The following is a 15,612-nucleotide window of genomic DNA, read 5'->3' on the forward strand; positions in this document are numbered from 1 at the left end:
AAATTTAATTAATTGTATTTTTTTTTTGTTTTTTGTTTTCCACTTAGTAAATATTAATGTGGCATAAAATGAATTAGCCAATGGTATCAAACTATTACATCCAACATTCTTTTCAAAATATTCATTAAATAAACCTTTTAGCTACTTCAGTTTCCACTTTGTTATTTTTTTTTAATTTTTTGTATTAAAATCACGCTTAATAACTATAGCTTTAACTCTAAGGTTAAAATTACATTCAAAATATACGATTTTAGTGATTTTTAAAATCGTAATCGGTGACTATGTTATTAATGTTAAATGTCAAATGATATTAATATGTTGTAGTTTAAATGTGAAAAAAAAAATGGTTATCTAGGAGAAGAATTACCAAGAAGAAGAATGACAAAAGCAAAGGAGCCCACTAATTCCAAGGTTTAAGGTAAAAAATTAGTGCTAATATTTTAATGCAAACATCACATCCATGATCAATTTTCCCACCTCGTGATTCCCCTAGTGGAAATGGTTGTACCATTTAGGTTCAATGGGGGGTCACCATCCTTTGGTCATGATCAATGAAAATGTAACAGAGATGGGTCCATTGGTCCCAAAATGAAAACTTTTGTCCCTGTTTAAAGTCCAAAAATGGGCCATGGAAAAGATTGATGGGAGCTAGAAATGGTGAGCAAGAGGCATAGACCCCACCACATGCCCTCTATACCACCAAAAAATTAGGAGCCATACCCACTTCCTAGCCTAGTGGGCATTCCTTATACCCCACCTTAATCATTGTAAATTTAGTATTACAAGAATAAGAAACCCTAATAAAGTTGATTCCTAATACAATAATGAGAAATTGAAATTGATACCAAGTTGTGATTGGGGCTACAATGTACCTTGCATATTCAACATTCACTCCACATTTATTAGAACAAGTTTTTTAAAAAAAGTATAAATAACTTCAAGGCATATTTAATAATCTTTTTATTTTTATTTTAATCTGAAGTGGTTTTACATCGGATTTAGGTATTGTCCTATCTTACCTTAACTATATCTATTGAGTATAGTTAAAGTTTTATTTAGAATTAAAGTATGGATAAATTAGAAAGGAAAATATCGGTCTATAAATTAGGTTCGATTGGTTTTAATATTTGAACACATGATTTTTTTTTTTTTTTAAAAAAAGAAAATTCAATTGAATTTAATTTTTATCATTTTTTTCTCCATTCAACACATAAAATAAAAATGAAAGTTCCCTTATTATAAAAATATATGATAATTTAATTAATTTATCTATAAATCAAATTCATTTTAATAATTGAGAGTTGCCATGATTGCTTTGGAAGAGAGGGGGGCCTCCCACCACCACAAGTTGGGAAGTAGGGACAAGGGATGACATAAGGAGCATCATGAAAGTGGAGAAAGCATCAAGAATTTTATGGTCCATTCATGCTTTTGTCACCTACCAACTCCAAAACCATACAATTTGAGTGTTGAAAAGGTAATATGCAGCACATAGGAACTAGCTTGGCCTTGTGTTCGTTGAAGGGGTAATTGAACTCGATTGCCATGTTAGTGTATCACCCTCCACCATTTATTTATTTAGCACCTAGTTGTGGTATCTTTTAAATTTTGTGTTTGAATACTAAAAGTGGAAATTTTTTTTTTTATTTTTCAAATATTTTGTACCTTTAAAGATGAAGTTATTTGAAAGTTGTATCGAATACAACTTTAAATATGACATTCGGATATGAAATTATAAGAGTCCAAACCATTTAATTAATGTTTTTTTTTTATGGATATCTAAAAATTACCTTTTTAATATTCTAGTAAAACTCATGAGATCATCTATAAAATATATAATTTCTAAATATAAAATCATGGGTTTAATTAAATTAGGGATGAAAATGGGATCAACTTTTTTTTCTACCCGTTTTGTCTCATCCCTAAAGGGATGAAATTTCATCGGGTTTGAGTATCATCTTGTCTCGCCCCAATCCAATTATATATAAAATTTAATTAATTTAAATTTTATTTTCTTATTTTTAATATATATAATAAAATACTTTAAAAATAAGTTATAAAAAATTATAATATTTTAATTATTTATAAAATATATTTATTTTAATGTAATTAAAAAAATAAAAAAGTTAAACAATAGGAGCCGGGGATTTAAGTTTTTTTTAATGAGATATGAAAAGGAAATATTTTGAATAAACAGAACAAAGTTGGAAGAGCTGACCCTCCATTCCCTTTAATATCAAAGAGGTATTCATGGAAAGGTACAATCCATCCACTTACATGGTATGTAAATTTAGGTGGATGTTTTATGCATTAATAACTTTGGTCCAATTGTGTATTTTTCACTGTGGAGATTGGGAATTCAGCACGTAACTCTTGGGTAACACAGAATTTTTCCCAAAATAATGGATGACTGTTACTTGTTTAATGGATTTCGTTCAGTGAATTGACCCAGGAATGAAAGACATGTCAAATCAGGAGGAAATTAAGAAATTTGATTAAGGAGTCGTTGAAGTATATACGGAAGTGGTGGGTAATGATTAACGAACGAATCATTTACCTAAGAAGAAAGGCCAGCTCTATAAATGAACTCATATGATTGAACCGGAGCCGCCTTTGGAAATCTGAAGAGATTCAACAACTCTTCTCACTTCCCAGATATTATCTCCATCCACTCCGTGCTTATCCCTTTCTGGGTTCTTACTCTCTCCTCTTCAACCTCTAATCTTCGTATTCTCTTCACGCTTTTTCTTGGTATGTCAATTTTCATGAATTACTGTTATATTATTTTGTTTTTATTCGTAAAATTTGCATCTTTGTTGTTTATGAATTTGATTTTTCTGGAATGTTTTCCAAGTTTGGGAAGCTCTGGGTGGTGCTGAGGTCGTGATACAATGTTTCTTTTTTGGCTTTAATGGAGGAATCTTTGGAAATATTCTGTATTTGGGGTGGAATTAAGATGGTGGTAGAAGGTGGGGTGTTGATTAAAGCTCACTGAGCTGTTTGATTGCCAAGGGAAGCCTTGAAAAATGTGGTCATGGGCAATGGGTTTTCTTGGTTTGTTTTGTTCAGTAAGATGGCATCAGGAAGTTTTAGAAGAGTTGGGAGTCTATTACAAGTCTTGGCAAAATTTCTGTACTGGGGTGGGATAGGAATGGTGATAAAGATGGGGTGTTGATTAGAGCTCAACGAACTGCTCAATTGCCAAGGGAAACCTCGAAAAATGTGGTGATGGGCAAGGGGTTTTTGGGGTTTGCTTTGTTCTGTAAGACGGCACTGGAATTTTAGGAGGCTTGGAGCCTATTATAAATCTTTGGGCAATGGGTTTTTCGGGTTTGTTTGGTTCAGTAAGATGGCATCTGGAAATTTTAGGAGTTGGAGTCTATTACAAATCTTTGGAAATATTCTGTATTGGGGTGGGATTAGAATGATGTTTAAGGTGGGGTGTTGATTAAAGCTCAGTGAGCTGCTTAACAGCGAAGGCAAACTTCGAATAATGCGGAGATGGGCAATGGGTTTTTCGAGTTTGTTTTGTTCAGGAAGGTGGCATCTGGAAATTTTAGGAGAGTTGGAGTTTGTTATGAATTCCTTGCGTGTGGATTTTGGAACGTTTGTGGCGTTAATCTTTCTCTCTCTCCAAGAGCTTGGAGCAGAAGCTATCTAGTTATTGTGTTTCTCTTTGGTGATTTGTCCGCAGAAAATATCTCGGGCGATTTGAGAATTTTCAAAATGAGGATTATAGAGGGTATTGCACTATCTAGAAAAGATAGATGGTTAACAGATCTGTAGAGTTGAATATGGCTAAGGGAAATTTTTTTTGGGGCTTGGGAAGCAATGGGGTTGAAGAAACTAGGGCCTATCCACACAAATAAGATTGGATTCTGATTACTAGTATTGCTCTGCATCAACAAGGAAGCACTAGGGAGCTACTTGTATTATTTGTGGAGCCAGATTGCTTTTGCTTTGGGGAGCCATGCAATTTCTACAACCTTAGTGCAGCTATCATTCTTTCCTCATCCCCCTTGACTTGTGTTCTGTTTAGTTTTCCTCCCAACTTAAATCAAATTACTTCTTCCTGCAGGTGCATTTATTGGTCTCTGTGGTACATGACTGCACCATCACAGTCAATTTCCCCAGTTTTCCACAATTCATGTTGCATCTAGCTTCTCGTAGATCCACTCATCCTTTTCTTCCATGATTGATGTTTGCATCACCACTTTAGCTTTTCTAGTTTTTCGGACTTATTATGTTGATTTCGATCATTCAGAAGCATAAAACAGAGCTGGTCTTATGATTGTCTCAGTAACGAACTTTTTATCATATCTGTCCCTCTCCCTCCATGGCTTTAAACAGTTCTAACTCAGAATTGAATTGACCCTTAATCTAGTTTCATTTGCCAAAGTAGATCTCCAGCAAATATTCTTCATGGGATCTATCTTGAACCGTGTGGGAATTAATGTTATTTATTCTTTTAAATATGCTAATTACTAGAAATTTGTAGCTTAGGTGAATAGTAATAGAGTCCACACTTGGTTTATTTGTTGCTCTATCCTTCAAAACATTACGATTACTTAGATGAGGTCAAAACAGTTTTGCTGGACTAGGATACTGACTTGTCTTATATTTTGTTAATTGAATTACTACATGGGTATTAAGTGTTTTAATGACTCCTTGTTAGTGTTACCTGATGAAATGGTCCTCATTGCTTAGCTGGTGGCCGGTTTTACAGGTCCTGTACCAGAGAAGACTGTTTGCTATACATCCAGTATACTCATCAGTTCATGGTTGGAGCCTTTTGCCTCCGAATTCCTGGATTAATTTCTCTCTGACATTGAATTGAACAGAATTCCCGATTGATGGGTTTCTGTTTCTGAAATTGGTGGATATAGCGGGGACAAATATTCTTTTGTAGAAAGAAGTGTTATGGCATTTCTTTTCTCATTCTTTGTTATTGAAATATGACTCCTGCATAGATATGGAGATTGTTTTGTGTTTCTTGCTGGATTTTTGACTTAATCAAAACTTAAATCTTGATTACATTTGGATACTTTGTCATTGACCTGTAACTTAATTGAAACTCCGCCACCTATATCTTATTATAGTTATCAAATTGAAAGTTTTCTGCAGAACTGTAGCAAATTGCAGCCTTCAGTTTGGCAGGTGGATGAATGGTTTTTCTCCCTTCTGAGACCATGAATCACCATAGTGTTCTATCTGCAAAACAAACAGAGTCTACTAAAGGTTTTACTCAGTCTTACTGTGCTGCAGTATCCCCAATTCATAACTTACCGAATGTCGAGTTAGAAGGTCAAAATTCATTCAAGAGTGATTGTTCATCTTCACATTCACCTTGTACTCAAACAGAATTACCTGGTCCCGCCAATTTCATGCAAGCATCTGTAGTTCAGCCCCAGAAGCTTTGCTCAAAATCTGGACCATATAGCTCTGTGTCTTCTGATACTCATGCTCAATATCCCAAATGCACATTTTCTCGTTCTTCTGTGTTTTGTACCAGCTTATACCTGTCATCTTCATCAAGCACTGAAACCCATCGACCACTTGGAAATCTTCCATTTCTTCCTCATCCATCAATGTCCTACCAGTCCATTTCTACTGTTCATTCAACAAAAACTCCATTTTTGAGTGGGGATTCAAGCAGTTTATATGATGAGGGGAATTCTGAGGATATGATGAAAGGCTTTCTCAATTTGTCCAGTGATGCTTCAGATGAGAGTTTTCATGTTATGAATTGTGCAAGTGACAATATAACATTTTCAGAGCAATTGGAGTTGCAGTTTTTGTCTGATGAACTTGATATAGCTATAGCTGACAACGGAGAAAATCCCAGACTTGATGTAAGTGCATTTTATTTGGGAATATTTTTTGGTTTTCTAATGATATATTTTCAACTCTGATTAAACATGCAAAGTATAAGAATGGCACCATAATGCCACCACTACCCTAAGTCAACCTGATTGTTTAGACATGTGATTGCCTTTTTCTTTTGGAATCACCATTTGGTGATAATCTAGAAGGATTGATTGAATGAGATGTTTAGAGGTTTTTTGTTTGGGTTAAATTTAAAATAGAAGATCTCAAGGAGGGTGCAGTTAAATGCTGTTGGGACCTGCCTCAGGTGGCAAGGGGACGGTGGTGGGAGTTGAGAGTTTCCAAGTTCTATTTCATGAACCCAAAAGGGAAAGAAAACATCACCTGTCAAAACAAAAAAAGGAGGGGACAATTAAATAAAGTAGAAAATTTCGAGGGACTAATAAACAAACAAAGGTTTATTTTGCTTATGTACCGTATATTCTGTGTGCCACTCTAACTGTTGCATAATCTTCTGCTGATTAGTTCCTTGCTTTTTTTGTTGTTGATGTTCATTTTGTTCAGGAAATATACGAAATGCCTCAAGATTCATCAACACCAGCCATGGCATTAGGACTGACAGTCAATCAAAATCATCAATCTGCGGCAACATCTGCTGATGCTTCATCAGGTCAACCCTCTCCAGGGGCTGCTGCTGCACACAAGCCAAGAATGAGATGGACCCCTGAGCTCCATGAGCGTTTTCTAGAGGCTGTCAATAAGCTTGAGGGGGCTGAAAGTGAGTCCAATATTTTTTCTGTTAGGCAAGTGGGGCTTAGTGCTTACTTCATTGCGGGAAGATGAGTGTATGACTAATTCTGTAGTTTCAATTGCAATAACAGTAATCAAGTTGGATATGAATAATTCCTTATCAAAAAAAAAGTTGGATATGAATAATTCACGAGTTTATAACATTTTTTTTCCTGTTTTACACGGCTTACCTATTTTGCTTTGGAATGTAGAGGCAACACCAAAGGGGGTATTAAAGCTTATGAATGTTGAAGGTTTGACCATTTATCATGTGAAAAGCCACTTACAGGTATCATTCTGAATTTATTTAGTGGGTTACATTAAAATCAAATCCAGTCTTACTCAGTTTGAGTTTACAGTGTTATATGTCATTTTTTTTTGTTTTGCAGAAATACCGGCTTGCTAAGTATATGCCAGAGCGAAAGGAAGGTAATAAATGCATTAGGAAGGAGTCATATTGCCATCATCAATTTTCGGAAAAGGAAAATTCACTATTATTATTGATATTAACATTCAACCATCTTTGCTTTTCTAACACATTTTTTATTAGCCTTGCCTTCCTGAGAGACCTTAATTATCTTCATGCTCTTGCTGCCACTGGTGTTTCATTTTGCATGTTGAGGTCATCTAAACAAACATTCCATTATCTACTAGCATGCTTGAAAAACCATTAGATCTTTGTAATAGCTGCTCTAACCTTATGAGTGTTTTTTATAGTTTTTTAATTTTCTAATTCGCAAGTTTATCGAGAACTGTATGATGCTCTTTTACATGTAATGTATGAGCCCTACTGTTAGATTTCTTATAATTCAGTCAATTAGCATTCTCTTTGCTTGCCTCATCATTCATTTGTGTTTACATATTCATGATGGTTACCCATTTTATGAACATTATGGTAGCTGGTTTCATTATAAAGTCACATTCTGATGTTTAAAAGAAGTGTTTGGTAGCAGTATCATACACCTAAAATTGCTGCTTGCTTGAATTATCATGGGCTGAACAACATTACAGTGGGACATTTTCCTTTGTGCCCAATGTTTATATTGCATTTAACAAATAACAAGAATAGGCACGGGTTTTAGAATTCTTTAGAGCTTAGAATACGTTCAAGTGCTCATAGGAAAACAAGTTTGTGCATAGAGTTGTTAAAGGTGATTTCCTTGTTCCCCTTTTATGTTTTCTCCTCGGTTTATGCCTTATCCATGGTGCTGCCAGGCAAGACTTATGAAGCAGAGGGTGGAATCTTCTTGAGTATTGGTTGGGTGGATAAGCCTGCCTATTGAGAAATATGAGTTATAGGACTGCATGGTTTAATTATTTAGGGGTTAGAGTCTATCTCTCTCTCTCTCTCTTGTTGTTTGTCCTGGTGAAGCGTATATTTATCCATTTTTGACACAAAAAAAAACCATTTCATTGTGTTGAAGTAGTAAATACAAAGAATGATGAGAAATCCTTTGAACATGTCCACAATCCTTGGAATATGTTTATCAAAGAGGGCAACTTAATGAGACCTGCCATTTTTGGGAAATGTAGTCATCTTCATGATTAGCCTACTAAAATCAGGTCTAGTCATGCATCATGGTTGTCGATATGGGCATTTGTGTCACTATAGGATTTGCTCTAGCAGCATGTAGTTGATCTTGGCACAAAGATGTTTAGATCAAGAACTGTGATACTCCTCAGGGCATGATCTTGACTGTTACTAATTGAAAGCTTTCTACCTTCCTGGGGAAAAAAGAGTCTGAATATGTGTAATCAACAGTAACAGTGTTTCCATCATAGTGTTCTTTGCATCTCATAGTCCAACTATTATTTTCCATTGTAAAAGAAAATTTTTGTGCTCATACTATAAAAATACTTGAAACTCTGGCTTAAATTTTTCTATGTTTTTCAATTTTACTGTTTCTTTTAGGCATTTTGGAAGTGACATTTTTTATTTTTCAACTAGAATGGCCTGGTGTTGCTTTTAATTGATTACTAAATTTTTTTTGAATCCCTGTAAATGTTTGCTTTTATGTTTTAAGACAAGAAGGCTTCTGGATCCGAAGAAAAGAAAGCTGCTTCAAGTAACAATGAAAGTGATGGAAGGAGAAAAGGGTTCGAGACCATCTTTCACTCTTTTTCTTTCTTCTCTATTGTTATCTTTTTTGTCATAAAATAAATGAAACATTATTATTGTCATTTATTTGTTTTTTGTTTATCTTACTTGATGTAGGAACATTCAAATCACTGAGGCTTTGCGCCTGCAAATGGAAGTTCAAAAACAGCTTCATGAACAGCTTGAGGTATGTTCTATGGTCACTTCGACTGTTGATGTACTGAACTTTGACTGTATCTACAAAGGAATTTTACCGCAAAAGTGAAAAACAAAGGAAAAGCAAATGTGGGATCAGATTCTTAAAAATTAAAGGGCAAATATTTTTCCTCTTAACAAGCTTTTTGAGAAAGAACTAAAGAGTTTTGCAGCATTGTTGTCTTGATTTCCAATGAAACTCAAGCAGTTTTACTATTGATGCTGATGAAACTGCAAAGTTCTAGGAGAATACATGAATTAAAAGCTGCAGAGTTTTGGAACCTTTTTTCTCTGCTTGTGGTTATTTCTCCCAAAAAGGTATGAGGGGAGGAGATTCCTATCCATGATTTCAGACAAGTTGATTCTGAAAATGTCTCTTTGAAGAGAAGTGATTTTAACCTTCTTTATATTATGTGTTTGGTTGAATACCCTTCTCATCTGCCCAGTCACATGTTTTATTTTATTTACTTATTTTTAAATTTTTTCTTATTTTTTTCCATTCTCTATCTGGTATGGACTTGTTGCCGTTCTTCTTCCTGGGAATAGAAAATGTGATCACTTCTTCATCCTTGACCAAGTTAAATCAGTTTGGCTGTGGTCATTGATGTTCTCTCATTGATTTTACTTCCATTTTTACGACCCTTTTTAGTGTCTTTCCTATTCTAATACCACTCTTTTTCTTCTGAGAAGAACAAGAAACCGAACTTGATTGATTCTTCATAGCTGGCTGTCTGCAGCATACTTTGTCATTGATTTAATTCGTTCTTCCTTTGGCACAGGTGCAAAGGACTCTTCAGTTACGCATAGAGGAGCATGCAAGGTACTTGCAGAAGATCTTGGAAGAACAACAGAAGGCTGGCAGTGCCTTGATCTCTCCTCCAAGCTTGTCATCACCGACTAACCCTCAACCAGATTCTGAAAGGCAGCCTTCTTCTCCATCAGCTACCACCACTCTCCCCCAACCAGCAGAGTGCAAAGCTGATTCCTCATCACCTCCACCATCAAAGCACAAAGCTCCTACTGAAACTACCGACTCTGAACAGCAAGCATGCTCGAAGAGATCCCGTCTTGAATCCAACCCAGAATCAGTTTCAGATGAGGCTGTGGTTGAAAATCCCAGCCAGTGATCTGAAACTCTATTTTTCTTAGCATTTGTAGGTATTCCAATCTCTTGCAAATAAAGCCAAAACCCCATGTAAATTAGTAGGTAGAAGTAGAACTGAGTATTTGCTTGGTCTGTATGCTTGAAATTAGCTACTTGGGTGAAAGAGAGTGGCTCTCTAATTGGATGAATTTGTTGAATGGAAGCATATTTTGTTCAGATTGTTGAATTTTTGGCTGAGTTTGTGAATTATTTAGATTTGGAATGAATTTCTATGATTTCTTCATTTTTTTCCCAATAAAAATTTTCAATTTTTTTTCCATCCAGACATGTGGAAAATTCTATAGCAGTGAAGAAGTTACATATCAAAGTTTCTGTTCATAATGCTCATGTCCATATGCGCATGTATATACATATAATATTGATAATATATACACTAAATTGTGCTTTTTATTAATAGGATAAACATTAATATTAATATCATGAAATATGTTTTTTTTTTTGTTTTTTTTACTATATATATAATTTATTTTATTTTTTTACTACTTATTAATAGAAAATTTTTTGTATTCCATTTATTGTTATATTTAAAATTCTATATCATATTTATGGAGAAGAATGAACAAATATTGGTGGAATTTCAATACCCCTATAGAATGTTTGGTTTTAGAAAATTTTGAAGAAAAATATAAGAGAAATTAAATATAAATGAAAAGTATAAGAAAAAAATAAGTTTGAATTTCATAAATTATTCTTATTCTTATTATTATTATTATTACAATGGAGGAATTTTTTATGAACAAACCCTCAGTGAATGAGAGACTCAAACTTCAGTTGCAGACCGTCTTATAACAAGTAAATTCAAAGTATCCATAAATTATTTTTTATTTATTGCTTTAAATTATTTTATTTATTTTAAGTTTTTAACTCAATAAAATAAAAATTAAATAATTTGAAAATGTATAAGTTTTTAATTAATTTTAATTATATATATATATATATATATATATATATATTTTTTTTTTTTCATAAGACAACAAAATATGAGAAAATTTATTTTATTTAATTTTTGTTTCTTTCCTCATATTTTATTTAGAACCAAACAAAATCATAATGTATGTATAGAGAAAAATGGTCAAATATTAAAAAAACTTACAAATATTTGAGCCAGTAAAGAAGGATTTTTGAATTTAAAAATTATATTTTTGTTTCAATGGAAATTTGAAATTACCTATTTTATAATAAAGATAACATAATAGGTAAATTAGCATTAAAAGTAAAAAAAAAATATTTATGGGGGAGATAAAAATCTCTATTTCATTTATCATTATTAATTAATTAATCAATAAAAAAAGGAAGTATAATTAATTTAATTTTACAAAAATGGGAAAGATTGAGGAGAGAGAATCTCTCAAATTTGTTAATAAAAAATTAATTATTTTTATTTCTCTTTTTATTTATTTTGTCCTCTCAACTCTCAAGCAGTCCATTAAAAAACCGATTGCATTTACTCTGCTGAATTGGATTTGGGTAACCAAATTTGGAAAAGGCAGTATTGGATAAAATTGCTGATTCTTTTTTCCCTTAAAAAGAGGATGGTGAGTAGGACTGTAGGAGGGAAATTCAGGGTTGAAAAAGTATAAAATCCATTTAAGGCTTTGGGAAAAAATGCAGTGAGTGAAGAGAATATCTCAGAAAAAGAGTGATGGGTTGTGGAAGATGATGGGTTTTGGGTTTTTTTTTTTTGTACATTGGCATAGCCAAAACCAGTGGCTGAGCAGGTTGTTTTGGCACTCTGTGTGACCAAATCTTCGGTTACAGGAGAATTGAATGGTTTTGGAAGTGGGTTATCAGATTTCACAAAGTGGGTATGTCTCTTTTTCTATATTTTTCTCTCTTTCTCTCTCTTTTTCTCTATCTCTGAAGCATGCAAACAGACACTTGTACAAAGCCCACAGAAAACACCACTAGGGGTTGTTGAGAAAACTCCTCCACCCTAGTTTATAACGCCTTCTTCTTTTCTTCTTCTCCTTCTCTGTTTCGTTCAGCCTGTGCCGCCGTTCTCTTCTATTCTCATCTACCTTGTTTGCATTTTCATTCCTCAGGTTATTTATTTATTTTATAATTTTCATTGTGATTTTTTTTTTTGGGCTTGTTGGTCCGTGTATGATTTGTATGTATAGTAGATTGAACCCATTTTTTTTTTCTTTAGTAATTTTTTTGTAGTGCCTTTTGCTTCTTGTTTCATCTATTCGATCTGTTTTAATGTCTGTGTTCTGTGGACTCTCTATGGATTGAAAATCTGGAAGAGGGTTTTTCCTGGTATTGTTTAAAATGGACAAATAGTTGATTTTTCTGATTCCTGTCATTTTAGGGATTTGGGGGAAAATGGGCAGAAAGGAAAAGACAATGTTGAGAAGAGATTAAGGAATAATTTCAATTTTCTTTAAATTTTTTGTTGTTTTACTTTCTACTTTTCTCTCTTTGATCCAAATGGAGCCTTAGATTTGTGGTTCTTCCCCAGTATTGCAGTGGGGATGGTGGTGCCAACATGAAGTATTTTGTTTGTGAATCAAAAAAGGGGAAATGAACAATGATGTGAGACTTTTTATTTGAAATGGATTCTCTGAGGCGACTGACTTCCATCAGCCAGCCTTAATCATTAAATAGCATATTGGGATTAAATTCTCAGATTACCCTCTATAATAAGCAATTTTTTTTTTTTTTTAAAGTGGATTAGAACACATATGGTTGGGGCTCTCCAATGTTTTTCATTTTCATCATCGAACTTAATACTTTTGGTTTTGTTTTACTCTTCTTTGGGTTAATAATTTTGTTTAAACGTGGAAAAATAAAGTATTTCCTTATTATTCTGTTTCAAGAACTATAGTTGATTTAGCTTATTAGTAATATTTGTCTTCTTCTTTTTTATTCTTTTGAAGAAACTTCTAAAATTCATTGCAATGGTTTTGCAGGCCAAGCTTGGTGGAATAATTGATTCCGGAGTGTGTCCATTTAGGACTCTTGACTGGTTCACCTACAAGACATATAATCTACATTAGGAGTTATGACCGACCTGTTTAGGATTTTGTTCTCTTTTTAATCAAGGAAAATGGCTGCAACTATTGTGGTAAAGTGGTGAGTGGCTTTATCGGGGGGTATATCACATTGTGGATCAGTTCCTCCTATGTTAAGGAACTGATGAAAGAAAAGGTACTTGAGCTGAAAAGAGGGAATCTCGGCAAGGAAGTCGAGAAATCGATCTTCCTTCAAAGAGGAAGTCTTCCCTTATATCAAAGAATGTCAAGCAAAGAAAAGTAGGAAGTATTCAGAATGCTGGTTCAGATGGTGGAAAGCATGCAAACAAAGACCCTGTAATGAAATGGTTTCTTTTTCAGTTTTAAGTATGGGTTCGAAAAGATCTAGCTGTGACAGGGAGGGAGAAGATATACCGGTAAGCCAAGCTAAGAAACGCATGGGCAGATTTTTGTATGAAATGGGCACTGATTTTAGTGCTGCAACCCCTACAAGCCCTTGTGGAAAGATTAATGGTATCCACAGTTGTCATCAGGTCGAGTATGAGTTTCTTAGCCATCAGGAGTTGAAAGGTTGGATCGTTTGGGATGAGGTGAAAGAGATGCTAGATCATGTGCATGAGATTATAGATACATGCGCAACCACAGGGTGTAGCATTGTAGTAGATGGGTGGAAGGATGAGAAGGGAAGAAACTTGATGAACTTCATTGTTGATTGCCCTCGGGGTCCAATTTGTTTTAGATTATGTGACATTTCTACCTTGTCTGATGATGTGGATGCCTTGGTGTTGTTGTTTGAACAAGTTATTGCAGAGGTCAGGGTTGAAAATGTTGTGCAAATCGTCTCCCATTCTGTGTCAGAATGTATGGCAGCTGTGGGCAATAGTTTGATGGCAAGTACCCAATATTGTTTTGGACAGTTTGTGCATCTCATTGCATAGAGATGATATTGGAGAAGATTGGGATGATGGGCACCACTAGGGAGATATTGGATAAAGCGAAGACCATTACAAGGTTCATACACAGCCATGCAATGGTTCTGAACCTTATGAGGAATCATACACTTGTCCATGACCTTGTGAAACCCTCGAAGAGCAAGCCAGCAATCCCATTTTTGACTTTACAAAATATAGTTTCAGAAAAATGGTGGCTGGAGAAGATGCTTATCTCATCTGAGTGGAAGACCTCTTGCTGGGCTTCCAGGAGAGATGGGAAGGGGGTAGCTGATATAGTGGTGGATCCCTCTTTCTGGAATGGAGCTGAGACGGTTCTAAAGCCAACTGTTCTTCTGGTGGGTGTGCTATGCTCGATCATTAGGGGTGATAAGGGTTGCATATATGAAACAATGGATGCAGTGAAGGAAGATATTGCAGTGGAATTTGAAAATAACGAATCTCAATACATGCGTTTCTGTTCCTCTAGTGGGTGTTAAAGTACAAACATGCTACTGACCATATGTCATTTTGGATGCGCCCATCGGGTACCATACACTCAATACAACAGTTAATTTTTCTATCAAAATTAACTTCTGTATTGAGCTTATGGTACCCAATGGGCGCATCCAAAATGAGATATGTTCACAGCTTGACCATTATTTTGATTTTGGGATGGGGAGAGCCATTGACAGAAGAAATGATATTCATCCAGGTTAGAGAAAAATAAACCCTTTGATTGTCCAGTTCTGCGCATCCGAAATGGAACTATTAGATGAGTTGCTATTTACATGTATTGGAAGTTTTGAATTAATTCCATAATTTTTATAAATATTATCTTGTATAGCTATCATACAAGTGTAATAGCCATATTCTAAAAATATGGTTGTTATTGGAATAGGATAGTTGTGTTTCCTTATTTGAATGTGATTTAGTCAATTATTGTATATGATTTAAGGCCTTGTAATAATTCAGAAAAATAAAAGATCATTTTCCTCCTTTTTCTTCATGGTATCAGTGCGAATTGATGCCTGACATGTTTTCAGAGAAAAGCTTCTTTGAGTCTGGCCTTCATCATCATTGATATCTTCCTCCTCCATCTTTATTTTCAGAATCTTTCACTGATATTCTCCTTAAGAACTCTAATATCCCAGCCTTAGTTGTTATCATCTCGGCTTGTTCTGTCTTTTTCTTGCCTTTTTTTTTCTTTCTTTCTCAGATCCAATTCCTGTAGAAATATTAAAACTATTACTGTTGCTATTCTATATAGAACCTGGGTTCAATTTTCTAGCGAAAACCCTACCTTCTAAATCACTACCATAAAATTGATTTGCTTAAACTTCATGGATTGGTTTTAATGACCTAAGCAATTCCCAAAAACCAATGGAAAAATGAAATACTATGTGACCACCGGCTATAGAGGATCCTAAGTTTTAAGTATGGGGGCTATAAAATTCAACGGTGATGTCCTGGTTAATTCACTCAATGCTCCCATGAATCAGTAAGACCTATATCTTACTGGCCTCTGCCAAGGACATTTGGAAGGTAGTCACTCAAACATATTTGAAGAGTATGAACTGAAGTGACAGATCATCTTTACGAAGAAAGGATACAAGACTTTCTCCAAGTATTACA

At 34.5% G+C, this 15,612-nt stretch overlaps 2 protein-coding genes across 2 annotated transcripts; both read left to right on the top strand.

Moving 5' to 3' along the window:
* Positions 1–2,451: 2,451 nt before the first annotated feature.
* Positions 2,452–10,250, top strand: LOC117922179 (myb family transcription factor PHL6). The gene is made up of 8 exons (XM_034840219.1): positions 2,452–2,751; positions 4,727–5,852; positions 6,391–6,604; positions 6,828–6,904; positions 7,005–7,044; positions 8,640–8,712; positions 8,831–8,900; positions 9,688–10,250. The coding sequence occupies exons 2-8, from the start codon at positions 5,166–5,168 to the stop codon at positions 10,033–10,035; spliced, it is 1,509 nt and encodes a 502-aa protein (XP_034696110.1). The 5' UTR covers positions 2,452–2,751; positions 4,727–5,165; the 3' UTR covers positions 10,036–10,250.
* A 2,987-nt stretch (positions 10,251–13,237) lies between these two features.
* LOC117921662 lies at positions 13,238–14,827 on the top strand. Its single transcript, XM_034839611.1, has one exon. It carries the CDS (start codon positions 13,393–13,395, stop codon positions 13,984–13,986), a length of 594 nt encoding a protein of 197 aa, XP_034695502.1. The 5' UTR covers positions 13,238–13,392; the 3' UTR covers positions 13,987–14,827.
* Positions 14,828–15,612: the final 785 nt, after the last annotated feature.

This window comes from Vitis riparia, chromosome 9 (assembly GCF_004353265.1).
Source record: "Vitis riparia cultivar Riparia Gloire de Montpellier isolate 1030 chromosome 9, EGFV_Vit.rip_1.0, whole genome shotgun sequence".
NCBI classification, from domain to species: domain Eukaryota; kingdom Viridiplantae; phylum Streptophyta; class Magnoliopsida; order Vitales; family Vitaceae; genus Vitis; species Vitis riparia.

Bases quoted from the DNA above. Each gene is read 5' to 3' on its own strand.
- LOC117922179 (XM_034840219.1), top strand. From the start codon at position 5,166: ATGGTTTTTCTCCCTTCTGAGACCATGAATCACCATAGTGTTCTATCT. The intron at 5,853-6,390 runs GTAAGTGCATTT...CATTTTGTTCAG, and splicing joins GAGAAAATCCCAGACTTGAT to GAAATATACGAAATGCCTCA. The intron at 7,045-8,639 runs GTAATAAATGCA...TTATGTTTTAAG, and splicing joins TATGCCAGAGCGAAAGGAAG to ACAAGAAGGCTTCTGGATCC.
- LOC117921662 (XM_034839611.1), top strand. From the start codon at position 13,393: ATGGTTTCTTTTTCAGTTTTAAGTATGGGTTCGAAAAGATCTAGCTGT.